This window comes from Macadamia integrifolia, unplaced genomic scaffold (assembly GCF_013358625.1).
Source record: "Macadamia integrifolia cultivar HAES 741 unplaced genomic scaffold, SCU_Mint_v3 scaffold115, whole genome shotgun sequence".
Taxonomy (NCBI): domain Eukaryota; kingdom Viridiplantae; phylum Streptophyta; class Magnoliopsida; order Proteales; family Proteaceae; genus Macadamia; species Macadamia integrifolia.
The window spans coordinates 388,320-400,107 of NW_024868103.1; the positions used below are offsets into that span (position 1 = coordinate 388,320).

The window sequence follows — 11,788 nt, forward strand, 5'->3', positions numbered from 1 at the left end:
AGGTTGAGTTAGGTGGGAATGTTGAGATTAATCCTCGGGTAAGAATAATATTTTTATTTGTATATTGTTTTCTCTTTTTTCCTTGGATGCAATAACTAATAATAGTGTATTTTATTGTATTAACCTCCAAAATGTAAGATTTTTAACTTGATTTAGTTTACCAAACATATACTAGCTGGTGCGCTTTTAATGGTAGAAGATTGGCTACATGTGTTTATTATATAAGGTTACTCATGTTAAATGTTTAACGCTAGTACTCTTAGCATATACCCCAGATATCTTTCTAACATTGCTGCTTTTGCTTTTTAGCAGTTAGTGTGGAAAATATGTCTAGGTCATGGATTGAAAGTTCAAGAGATCCATTAAACAAGTTATCTCCACAATACAGACTAGAGGTAACAAAATTCTTAGAATTTGCATTTTCTAATGCATCCATAGGGGATCGCATCCTATGCCCATGTGTAAAATGTATAAACCAACTGTGGATGACTAGAGACATAGCGTATGAACATTTGGTTTGTGATGGAATTCTATGGAATTATACGAGATGGATTTTTCATGGGGAAGGTACATCTTCACATGAAAGTCTATATGTTAATACTGTGATACAAGATGAAGGTGAAACATATGATGGTACACACACCATGTTAGATGAGCTGCAGGGAAGAAATACAAATGAAGATGTTGAGGATGGTGACATAGGTGATGGTACAAAGGGAGCAAGTATAGAGGCGGATAAATTTGAACGATTAATTGAAGATTCAAAGAAGGAGTTGTACCCAGGATGCATGAAATTTACTAGATTATCCTTCATTCTTCGTCTTTATCATATAAAGTGCCTTTGCAACATGACCGACAAAGCATTGTCAATGTTGTTAGATTTGTTGCGAGAGGCGCTTCCAGAGCCAAATACATTGCCAAAGAATATGTATGAAACAAAGAAAATTATCAAAGATTTGGGGCTCAACTGCAACAAGATTGATGCCTGCCCAAATGATTGCATGTTGTTTTGGAAAGGAGCAGAGAAAGCCACATCTTGTTATAAATGTGGGGCATCAAGATATTCAAGTAAAGGAAAGAAATTTCCGGCTAAGACATTACGTCATTTTCCTTTAATCCCAAGGTTGCAGAGGTTATACATTTCATCCAAAACCTCATTTAATATGAGATGGCATCATGAAGAACGTACAAAAGACCAAAGGTTACGACACCCAGCTGACAGTCAAGCATCGAAGGAGTTTGATAGATTGCATCAACTTTTTAGTGAGGAGCCTCGTAATATCAGACTCGGGTTAGCAAGTGATGGATTCAACCCATACAAGCATATGAGATCAACTCATAGTGTATGGCCTGTTGTGGTGATGCCTTATAATTTGCCGCCATGGATGTGCATGAAGCCAGACTACTTCATTCTTACTTTGCTTATTCCTGGACCAGAACAGCCTGGGAATGATATAGATGTATATTTACAGCCATTGATAGAAGAGTTAAAAGATTTATGGTACAATGGAGTTGAGACTTATGATGCATTTAAGAAGGAGAAATTTAATCTAAAAGCATGTTTGTTATGGACCATTAATAATTTTCCAGCATATGCAGTCCTCTCAGGATGGAGTACTAAAGGTGCTTATGCTTGTCCATGTTGCAATAGTGAGACTTCTTCTCGTTGGCTAAAATATGGCAAAAAACATTGTTATTTGGGCCATCGTCGATTCCTTCCACAAGAACATCGATTTCGACGAGACAAAAGGAGTTTTGATGGCCATGAGGAACATAGACTCCAGCCAAAGCAACTATCAGGGAACGACATATTGGAACATTTACAATATGTTGATTTTCCCCCATTTGGTAAAGAAAATAATAAACAAAGTGGGAAGAAGAAGCAAAGGAGGTTAAAACAGCCAGAGCTTCCATACAATTGGAAGAAGAAGAGTATATTTTTTGACTTGCCATACTGGAAAGATAATCTAGTCCGTCACAATTTAGATGTGATGCATGTTGAGAAGAATGTATGTGATAATATCGTTAACACTTTGTTGGATCACGTGAATGCATGTTTAGATTTGAGAGACATGAAAATACGATTAGATCTTCAACCAAAGGTCATTGAAGGCAAGAATAAGTTGTTCATACCTCCAGCAAGCTACACAATGTCTACCACTGACAAAGATTTGTTTTGCACAGTTTTAAGGGGTGTAAAGGTTCCAGATGGACTTTGTAGTAATATTTCACAGTGTGTGCAAGAACGTAAGATTATTGGAATGAAGAGCCATGATTCTCATATTATGATGCAACAACTTCTTCCAATTGCAGTGCGTAACATATTGCCTAAGAATGTCAGCATTGTATTGATAGAGGTTAGTGCATTTTTTCGAGAGTTGTGTAGTAAAGTTGGGAAGGAGGAAGACTTCAAGAGGCTTGGTGAAAGTGTTGTCTTAACACTATGCAAGATGGAAAGGCTTTTTCCGCCTACATTCTTTGATGTTATGGTACACCTGATTGTTCATTTAGCCCATGAAGCTAGCTTGGCTGGTGTTCAATACCGTTGGATGTATCCAATAGAAAGGTTAGTGTTAAATTTTCATTTTTTCTTAAAGAATAAGATAACTTGTGTAGGCTTTTTAATATGTTGAATACATTAACTATAAATTTGATTGTAATTAGGTTTCTCAAACGATTGAAAGACTACATGCGTAACCCTAGTCGGCCAGTGGCATCTATAGCAGAAGGATATCTTGCAGATGAGTGTTTGACCTATTACTCTAGATACCTTGAAGATGTGGAAACAAGGTCAACTAGACTACCAAGAAATGCGGGGTCAACAGAAACATACGATCCATCTTCTATATTCTCAAGAGCAGGTAGGCCAATAGGGAAGTGCAAGATGATACGACTCGACATTATAGAAAGGGATCAGGCACATCGGTACGTGCTCAAGAACTCTAAAGCATTAGAAGAATATCGTGAGTAAGTATTACATATAAATTATGTTTACACAAAATGTTTATGTTGGAGCAAAAAATTTATAATTTATATTCTTATAAGAAAATATTAGTATATAAGAGATTCTTCACTTACTATGTAGGCTTCATTGTGCACAAATCCAAAGGTCGATGGGTCGTAGAGCTCGCCCATATTTGGTAAGAATGAAGCATGCTAAGGAGTTTCCAAAATGGTTCAATGAGCATGTAAGTTCAACCCAAATTTAATTGAAGAGAGTTAGATTATATACTATATCATGATTATATGTTTAGATCTCTAATTATACATATCTTAATTTTTTTTTATTTAGATATTGAATCTACGCGAGAATGGAGTCGAGGTGCCTAATCATATCAGATGGCTGGCTCGAGGTCCTAACTTAAATGCAAGAAGTTATGATGAATACATTATTAATGGCATCAAGTTTCATAGTAAGGTACATGAGAATAATAGAAAAACTCAAAATAGTGGGGTTCTTTTAACAGCATTGACAGAAGACTTTTCTAATTCAAAAGATACACACCCTATTGAGGGATATATCATGTATTATGGATTTTTGAAGAAAATAATTGAATTGGAATATGCAAATGATCTCAGAGTAATGTTATTTAAATGTGATTGGGCTAATCTTAGAAAGGGAGTGGAGAAAGATGACCTCGGATTTGTCCTTGTCAATTTTAACCATTTACAATACAATGACCAAGATCAGTTTGCTGATCCATTTGTGTTACCGTCACAAGTAGAGCAAGTGTTCTACATTGTTGATCCACAAAGGCCTGAATGGCAAGTTGTCATAAATACAAAGATTAGAGATATTTTTGACATGGGAGGCGAAGATCATGGTGAATCAGATCAGACAAATATACAAAGTACATTACAAGATAGACAAAATATAGAACATTCATATGGTGATAGTGATGTCGATGTGAGTTGGGTCAGATCTGATGTGGAAGGTACTATAATTGACACACCAATCGAATTGATCAATGCAATGGAGAGTTCAAATGACAATATATCAAATTGATTGACTTTTAAACAAGGTAACAATTGATTGATCTTTCTCTTAATTTCTGCATCCATTGAATTTTTTCTTTCTAGATTATGTATTTCTTTTATTGGAATGAAAGAATAAAGAAACTTTATACTTTTATTAATATTGGTTCTCTTATTTCTTTGTCAAAATTGTGTTTGTTTATTAGTCATTGTTCTTTTGATTTAGTTTTCTTAATCGAATTCATCTTTGATTGTAGGCATTTTTACTATGTAATTGATATTTATTTTTTCAGCTCATTTGTCTCATAAAATAGTAAACCTAATTTATAAGTCGACCATATTTTAACAGTTATATTTAGAGTTTTGTAATGCTTTTGAATTGTAGGCCTTAAAAGTACATAAGTATAAGAGCATTTGGTGAGAGTAAACCAATAAACTTAATGTTTATTGACTAGGCATTCCTGATGCTAGTTTAAGAGCATGTGAAAGTATATTGTTGACTTGACACATTATCACATTTCTTATAGTGGTTGTTTATTGAGAAATAGGTATGAGTAATCCTAATGTATGTGGAAGTACAAGTGGGAATGATAATACATGTGGTTCATGTTAGTACATGTGGTAAAGTTATTCTTTAAAAATTGATGTAAAGTATAATGATTCTCAATACTTTTAGTTTTCTTATCTTAATCTTTCACAGGAAAAAGGGGAAGAGGCCAAAGGGGAAGAACTAAGGCTCATGATATTATAAATATGCCAAATGGTGAGAGAATACAAATTGAAGTAAATGAGTGGGGACAACCATGTGAAGGCAAGTCAACAGCAAAATTAACTACATGGATTGGAACATTAGCAAGGAATCATCTATATTGTCCATTGACATACCCTAAGTGGACAAACATACCACAATCATACAAAGAAGATTGTTGGAAAGCAATAACGGTAATATCACTCACATATTATATTTATATATTACCTTAAAGAAAAATATTTAGTTGGATAAACTAACCATGTGATGTTTATTAATTTTTTTTTTAAATTATTCTAGGCCAAATTTATCATCCCTGAAGTTTCCAAGACATGATGCTTAGATAGATTAGCTAAACGGTTGAAAGACCATAAGTGTGACTTAAAGGCCGAGTACTACAATAAGTATGATTCACCCTCTGATCTTCGAAAAAATATTGATCTTCAACTTATACCATTGGAGCAATGGGATGCGCTACTGAAGTTGTGGGATGATAAAAAACATAAGGTAATGTGCATCTATAAATGTGTTATATTACTTTAAATTGTTGATATTTTCTCACTAATTGAATGGTTGTGACAATGACATATAAATTATATTGGGTAAGATATTGAAACGAATGGATTGACATCTATGACATGAGTATATATACGAGTTTGGTTTTAGCATTAAGTACCTTAAGGAACTGAAATTAATAAATGATATATTATTTTATTGTAGGAACTTTCTGATCGTAATAAGAAAAATAAGTCCAAACAAAAAATGTGTCATAGAATGGGTAGAACTTCATATGCCGTCATACGTGAGAAATTGGTAAGTGTTTTGTTTTATATTATCATATTGATTACATCGAGTTTATTAGCCTTTTATTATCCCAAAGTCTTTAACACTTATTGTTTTTATTTTATATTTCAGCGTAACAAGGACCCAGAGAAAAAGCTTCCAAATCGTATCAAAATGTTTGACTTCACCCATAAAAGGCCTGGATGTTCCATGGATGACGAGTCTGCAGAAAAGTTGGTATGTTATTAAATAGAACACAAGTGTTGATATTGATCTTTTGTTTCTCTAACTATTTGATTAATCTTTTATTTAATTATTTATCATTATGGTTTGTGATTGCTTATAAAATCATGGTCTATTTTATATTTTCTTGTTTAATTACACCTGTAGGAAAAAATGCAGCATGAATTAAGTTTGCAACCTAAAGAAATGCAACAGGACAACGATGTTATTGATGAAACCTTCACCAAAGTAATGGGACGTGATAGACATGGATATGTACGCATGTTTGGGCCTGGAGTAACCCCAAAACAAGTGTTTGGCTTAGAAGGACTACGCGCTCAGAGGCAAGGACAACATATCTCAGAATTAAGGTTAGAGAATAGCCAATTGAAAGAACAGATTTCTCAACAAGGTGTGGAGATGAATGAGATGAAGTCTCAAATAGCTATGCTTACGCAATTCATGACATCATTCCAATCTTCTCAAGGATAGGTATAATATATACTTTAATTTCTATACATTTATAATTGAGTTTTCTATATACTATATCTTTGGTGGATGTATCTTCATAACCATAATGATTCCATATGTATCAATCTATGATATGTTTGTTAATGATTGATGTGTCATGCTCCATTGTAGTGACAGTCTAGAGTTCATTTTTCACTCTGTATATATAGGTGATGGTGGTTGGATGAGGTATAACATAAGAGTATAGGGTGTTGAGAGGAGACAAACTTCTTGGACAACCTTACACTAAGACTTTGTCCTAATTTCTTGAAGGAACCTTCACCTTTAAACATTAGGAAGAACACTAGTAGAAATAATGTAAGTTCCTAATAAATTCATTCTTTGCCATTGCAAAGTAACACAAAAAAAATCTATTTTAAATATGTGATCTTATAGATATTACATTGAGAAATTAAGTCAATAATAACATTGTAATATTAGATAAAATTGACCATCTTAATAAATACAAATAGTTTGACAACTTTTAATAATTTCTTTTGCTTTGCTTTTTAGTCAAATTTTGTTAACTAAAAAGCTTTAACCTTTTTATTTTATTTTATTTCTTTATGTTTTTAATTATATTTTAGTATGATAGGTGGTGTTTGAAAAGTACATCATTGAAAGTAAGATAGAGAATTATTTTCATTTGTAAAGGACAATACTCAATTTTTTTGAAATGGATTATGGCTCACGACCCCAAAAAGAAGGAAAAAGCGAAATCCCAACACTTAAGTTTTTTTTTTTTTTTGCAAATCCACTGGGGAATAGACGAGAATGCCCTTAAGCATTCTAAATAAATCTGCGCCATATCACATAGTCATTAAAGACTGATATGAAGAAACGAAAACGCATATAGTGTCTCTAAGCGGATCAACACCATAGCAGACATTTATCAAAGAGCTGATGTAAAGAAGTAAAGATGCACTTAATAATGACACCATATGAAATGAAGATGCAGTTAGCCTCGACAAGCATATCACAAATCCATCAAAGGAATTACTCAATAAAAAAAAAAAAGAGATATACATCTGACTACAATCAATAATTCTGAATCTAAACGGAACCCGCAGCTCTTACCTTAGACAGTTCAAATTTCAATCTCAAGAACGGATCAGCAAGGCATTTGACATATTAAGTTGCAAATATTGGATTAAAAAAACGAAACGAACCCTACAGAACTTAGCATACTCAGCTTCAAGAACAGGTTCAATAGGCTTTAACACGTTAAGAGAGGGCCTGGTCATGAGATTAGAGGTATTTGCAGGTTCCATTATCTACCATTCCATTCCATAGATCGAACAGTCATCAGCCTTCTTTCCGTTTTCCTTTTCCTTAATTTCTCCTCTAAAAATCCAAATTAAAAGGAAAGAAAGAAATTCCGATTTAAGGAAGACCAAAATGCTGCTGGACATTGACCGATTAACAATGATCCAGACTTAAAGAAGTAAATTTCAGAATTCTTAATAGGGAATGGATACCAATTAGTAAGCTACATGCACAAACCAATCAACTCAGATTCGGAAATTCAGATATCTCCACATCTCAAGGAGACAAGAATGGACCGATTGGCCATCAAAGCACTGGCAAGATTGGGTCACCATGTTAGAACTCCCTATGGAGTTTGAGATTGAAACCCTATGGAGGAAACCACACAGGAAAAACAAGAACACGAATCTAATAAAATTATGGAGGATCGATTTGTACCTTTCATCTAGTATGCTGAAGATGATTGATGTTGGTCACTCCCACTTTCGCTCTATTGGCTTGGCTATGGATCTTCTACAACCCCTTAAACCTCCTTGGTTCTCTCACTTTAGTGGTAAAGTGGGGAAGAGTGAATAATGGCTGTAGGGACCCAAAACCTAGTATTTATAATACTGTCCTGCACTCAAAACCCTAAACCACAATGGGTTGAGCCAGCATATCCCTAAGCTTGAGAGTGGACTGAACCGGTTCATGCAGTTTGATTCTCACCCATTTAATCAACCCGAATAATTAATTTAGACCATAAATCCAACAATCTCCCACTTGGGCGACATTAATTATAAGGATGTCTTTTAAATTGGTGTGGCCATAGAATCTTATTATATTAACCACTCTTACTATGATTCAGTTGAAAAACCACTCACATCGAATAACAGCAGAAGATACACCTCAATATACGGCATACAACTTTCTGTTATTACAAACATAAGTAAGTTTCTTAACACGAATCTATGTGGGATACCATCACAGAAATATTGACATATCCTCAAATTACACTGTTGTCATTCCATGTAGGTCCTTAACTGTGATATTAACCTTCACTGTGGCAAATCGCCTTTGATCTGTGGTTAATATCTAACTGTGGCCTTCCGCCTATAAACTGTGGCAAATATTGCCTATGAACTGTGACAAATACTGTCTTAAAATGTGGCAAACATTACCTTTTGAACTGTGGCAAAATATTACCTATAACCAAGATAATTACTGCCTATAAAAACATTCTTAAATGAAATCATAAACCAAATATTTCAGTAAATAACTGTGCATAATGTAAATGCTAAAACTTAACCATAATTCATCAAACTGTGCCCCAAAACATACGGGCTAAGGTTCAAAACATAAACAATACTAAACAAAATCAAAGCTCCCACTAATCAAGCATTTCAAATAACTGTATGTAAAGAAATCCTAACTACTTGATGGGACCAAATTTTACTTGCTCTCAATTACTGGTGATCATTCTACCTCACCCTTTCTTGGTATCATCCTGCTTATCAGCCCCAGAATTCTTCCTCTTCTCTAACCATTTCTTGAAAATAAAACAGTCCTTCTTCACATGTCCTTTCTTATGGCACCAGAAACACTCTACGTCGTTGGTATTCTCTTCATCCTGAGCCTTTTGAGATGTGTCAAGTTCTTGAGAGCTATTAGTCCTGTCATATGGCTTGACGCTTCCTCTGTTGGAAAAATTTTTGTTCCTTCTGCTTGGTCCACCAGAAGATCCCTTGTGAAAAGTTGCATGTGCACTCTCAAACCTAGTTTGTTTCAATTTTTCTTCCTCTTGAGTGCAAATGGAAATGAGCTCATTCAGGCTCCAATCGTCCTTCAGTGCAATGTAGGTAGATTGGATAACCTTATACTGACTAGGGAGGGTATTCAGTGCAATGTGTACAATATATTCTTCATCGATCTGTATTCCAAGATCCTTAAGTTTACCAGCATCAGTAGCTACACCCAAAATGTATTCTCTAACACTCCCACATCCATCATACCTTGTATTCATTAGCCTGGTCATCAATGTGGTTTTCTCAGCTTTCTTGTTGTGTTGAAATCTACCTTTAATAGCATCCAGGAATTCTTTTGCAGTGTCTTTGATCTCTATGTTCCCACGTATAATTTCAGGAACTGCCTTTTTTAAAACCAGTATGCACTTTCTGTTTGCTTCAGTCCATTTCTTAAACTTGGTCCTTTCAGCACTTCTGCTCGAGTCTGTGAGAGGCTCAGGTTTAGGCTCCCTAAGTGCCAAGTCTAAGTCAAGAAGACCTAAATGCAATTCTAATTCCTCCACCCACTTTTGATAGTTGTTACCAGTGAGTATTGGGATGGAAGATACATAACTTGAGGGAACTGCCATCTTACTACAGCAGTAACAACAACACAATACATGCCAAATATCAAAATATAAACCATAATATAAAAGCATGTAATACCATCAATATATTTTAAATAAGAGTTACAACTAAAAATGTATCCCTATCCTTTGGGACAGGAATTAGCTGATGCTCTTATATTATTCTTTTAACTGTGAAAACAACACTAACTTTGGAATTCAATCACCTTTGGGCAAAAGAACTCCAAATTCAATGTCCCTTTCTGAAATGTGGATGATTATCCTCAAACCTTGATGACATAACCTTTGGGAAAGTATCACCTTTACTGTTGGAGAAGATACAATCGAACTGAATGTACCACTTTGGTGGGTTTCACTCAGTTCTATCATATCTTTCCCATTGGAGATGTATATCTTTATGTTCAAAACATACATATAAATGTCACTAGGACAACAATAACCATACAAGAGTCACAACCGCAACTACATTCCTATCCTTTGGGCTAAGAATGCACTGGTCCTCTTGTAAATTTATATTTACTGTGAAAAGAACAATAACTTTTGAAATCCCCTCACCTTTGGGCTTAGGAACCTCTAGGTTACTGTCATTTTCTTAACTTTGGTGACATCACCTTTGGGCAAATGTCACCTACATTGTTTCCCTGTGAAAAATCATGAAATAATAAGATGTACCACTTTGGTGGATTCCACCTCATCATCTCATGGTTTCGTAAAGCAAAATTACTTTGCAACTAAGAATGAGCGGAAGCTTACACCCTTTTCCATATTAACATATCTCAATTTAAAAAAAAAAACTTCTCAATTTCATGGTAACCAATAACATATATATTTTTTAAAGCATTGATTTATGCCATTTTGTTTCAATGATTGAAACTAAATACAACATAAAATTTCAAATAAACATGTCATATTAAAAAATTAGATCATTAAATGTGGCCCGAAACAAGGAATCCAACGCAAAAAACAGATTTCAATTTGGCCTTAAAACGAACCTTTAAATGAAATTTAAAGTAGTTTAAATAAAAACGCCCTTTTGTTTCAATGATTGAAACTAAATACAACATAAAATTTCAAATAAATATGTCATATTAAAAATTAGATCATTAAATGTGGCCCGAAACAAGGAATCCAACGCAAAAAACAGATTTCAATTTGGCCTTAAAACGAACCTTTAAATGAAATTTAAAGTAGTTTAAATAAAAACCCAAAATGAACAAAAACCAAACAAGTCTTTTTTTTTTTAAATCAATCAAGACCAACCGGTTCGGCCATATGAATTCCGGGTCAAATTCGGGTCAATTGGTCAACGACCCGGTCAACCTTTGACCGAGTCAAATAGTACATATGAGTTGACCCACTGTGTCACCGGTTCGAATCGGTAGGGTTTTCGAGTTGAACCGGCGATGCCTCGCCGCCGTTTTTTTTTTTTGAATTTTTTTTCTCTCTCCTCCGGCAGCCGGTTTCCGGTGGCGCGTGCCGGCGCGTCCGGAGGTTTCCGGTGACTTGCGGCATACCGCCGCGACCGTCTTCTCGTGATCTACAACTTTCGTGAAGAAAGTTTTTCCATACAGGATTTTTAAGTGATGGTAAAATTACGATTTTTATGATTTTCATGATTTTTAATCAAATCAGGTTTTAAGTAATAATCAAAATCTTCATGTACAAGAAAAATTCAATCGATTCTTGTCCCATGTGGTCTGCTCTGATACCAATTGTTAGAACTCCCTATGGGTTTGAGATTGAAACCCTATGGAGGAAACCACACAGGAAAAACAAGAACACGAATCTAATAAAATTATGGAGGATCGATTTGTACCTTTCACCTAGTATGCTAAAGATGATTGATGTTGGTTACTCCCACTTTCGCTCTATTGGCTTGGCTATGGATCTTCTACAACCCCTTAAACCTCCTTGGTTCTCTCACTTTAGTGGTA

The 11,788-nt window shown here is 34.7% G+C and overlaps 1 protein-coding gene across 1 annotated transcript; it reads left to right on the top strand.

Annotated features, from left to right (window-relative positions):
- Positions 1 to 485: 485 nt before the first annotated feature.
- LOC122062957 lies at positions 486 to 4,006 on the top strand. Its single transcript, XM_042626624.1, has 4 exons — positions 486 to 2,566; positions 2,665 to 2,967; positions 3,086 to 3,188; positions 3,293 to 4,006. The coding sequence occupies exons 1-4, from the start codon at positions 486 to 488 to the stop codon at positions 4,004 to 4,006; spliced, it is 3,201 nt and encodes a 1,066-aa protein (XP_042482558.1).
- The last annotated feature ends 7,782 nt before the right edge of the window (positions 4,007 to 11,788 follow it).